We start from the raw sequence: 374 nt of genomic DNA, 5'->3' as shown, positions 1-374 counted from the left end.
CCAGCCGCAGCCCGGGGCCCAGCTACACCGCACCACCAACTTTTTCATCGACAACATTCTGAGGCCGGATTTCGGCTGCAAAAAGGAGCAGCCGCCGCCGCAGCTCCTGGTGGCGGCGGCAGGCGGAGGAGGAGGTACCGGAGGAGGAGGAGGAGGAGGAGGTGGAGGAGGAGGTGGTGGTGGAGGAGGAGGAGGACGAGGAAGCCAGATCGAGCGCGACAGAGGCCAGAATGGCGCAGGTAGAGACCCAGTCCACCCCTTGGGCACGCGGGCGCCAGGCACTGCCTCGCTCCTATGCGCCCCGGACGCGAACTGTGGCCCACCCGACGGCTCCCAGCCGGCCACCGTCGCCGGCGCGGCCTCCTCGAAAGCCG

General features: G+C 69.3%; 1 protein-coding gene across 1 annotated transcript in view; it reads left to right on the top strand.

Moving 5' to 3' along the window:
* Positions 1–374, top strand: part of En1 (engrailed homeobox 1) — a 14,389-nt gene that overhangs the window by 10,569 nt on the left and 3,446 nt on the right. The window contains exons 5-6 of the mRNA XM_013020666.1: positions 5–134; positions 189–370. Coding sequence (XP_012876120.1) covers positions 5–134; positions 189–370 — 312 coding nt within the window. The remainder of the gene's footprint in view (positions 1–4; positions 135–188; positions 371–374) is intronic.

This window comes from Dipodomys ordii, unplaced genomic scaffold (genome assembly GCF_000151885.1).
Source record: "Dipodomys ordii isolate 6190 unplaced genomic scaffold, Dord_2.0 Scaffold52, whole genome shotgun sequence".
In the NCBI taxonomy this organism is placed as follows: domain Eukaryota; kingdom Metazoa; phylum Chordata; class Mammalia; order Rodentia; family Heteromyidae; genus Dipodomys; species Dipodomys ordii.
This window is presented reverse-complemented; position numbering and strand designations above follow the sequence as displayed.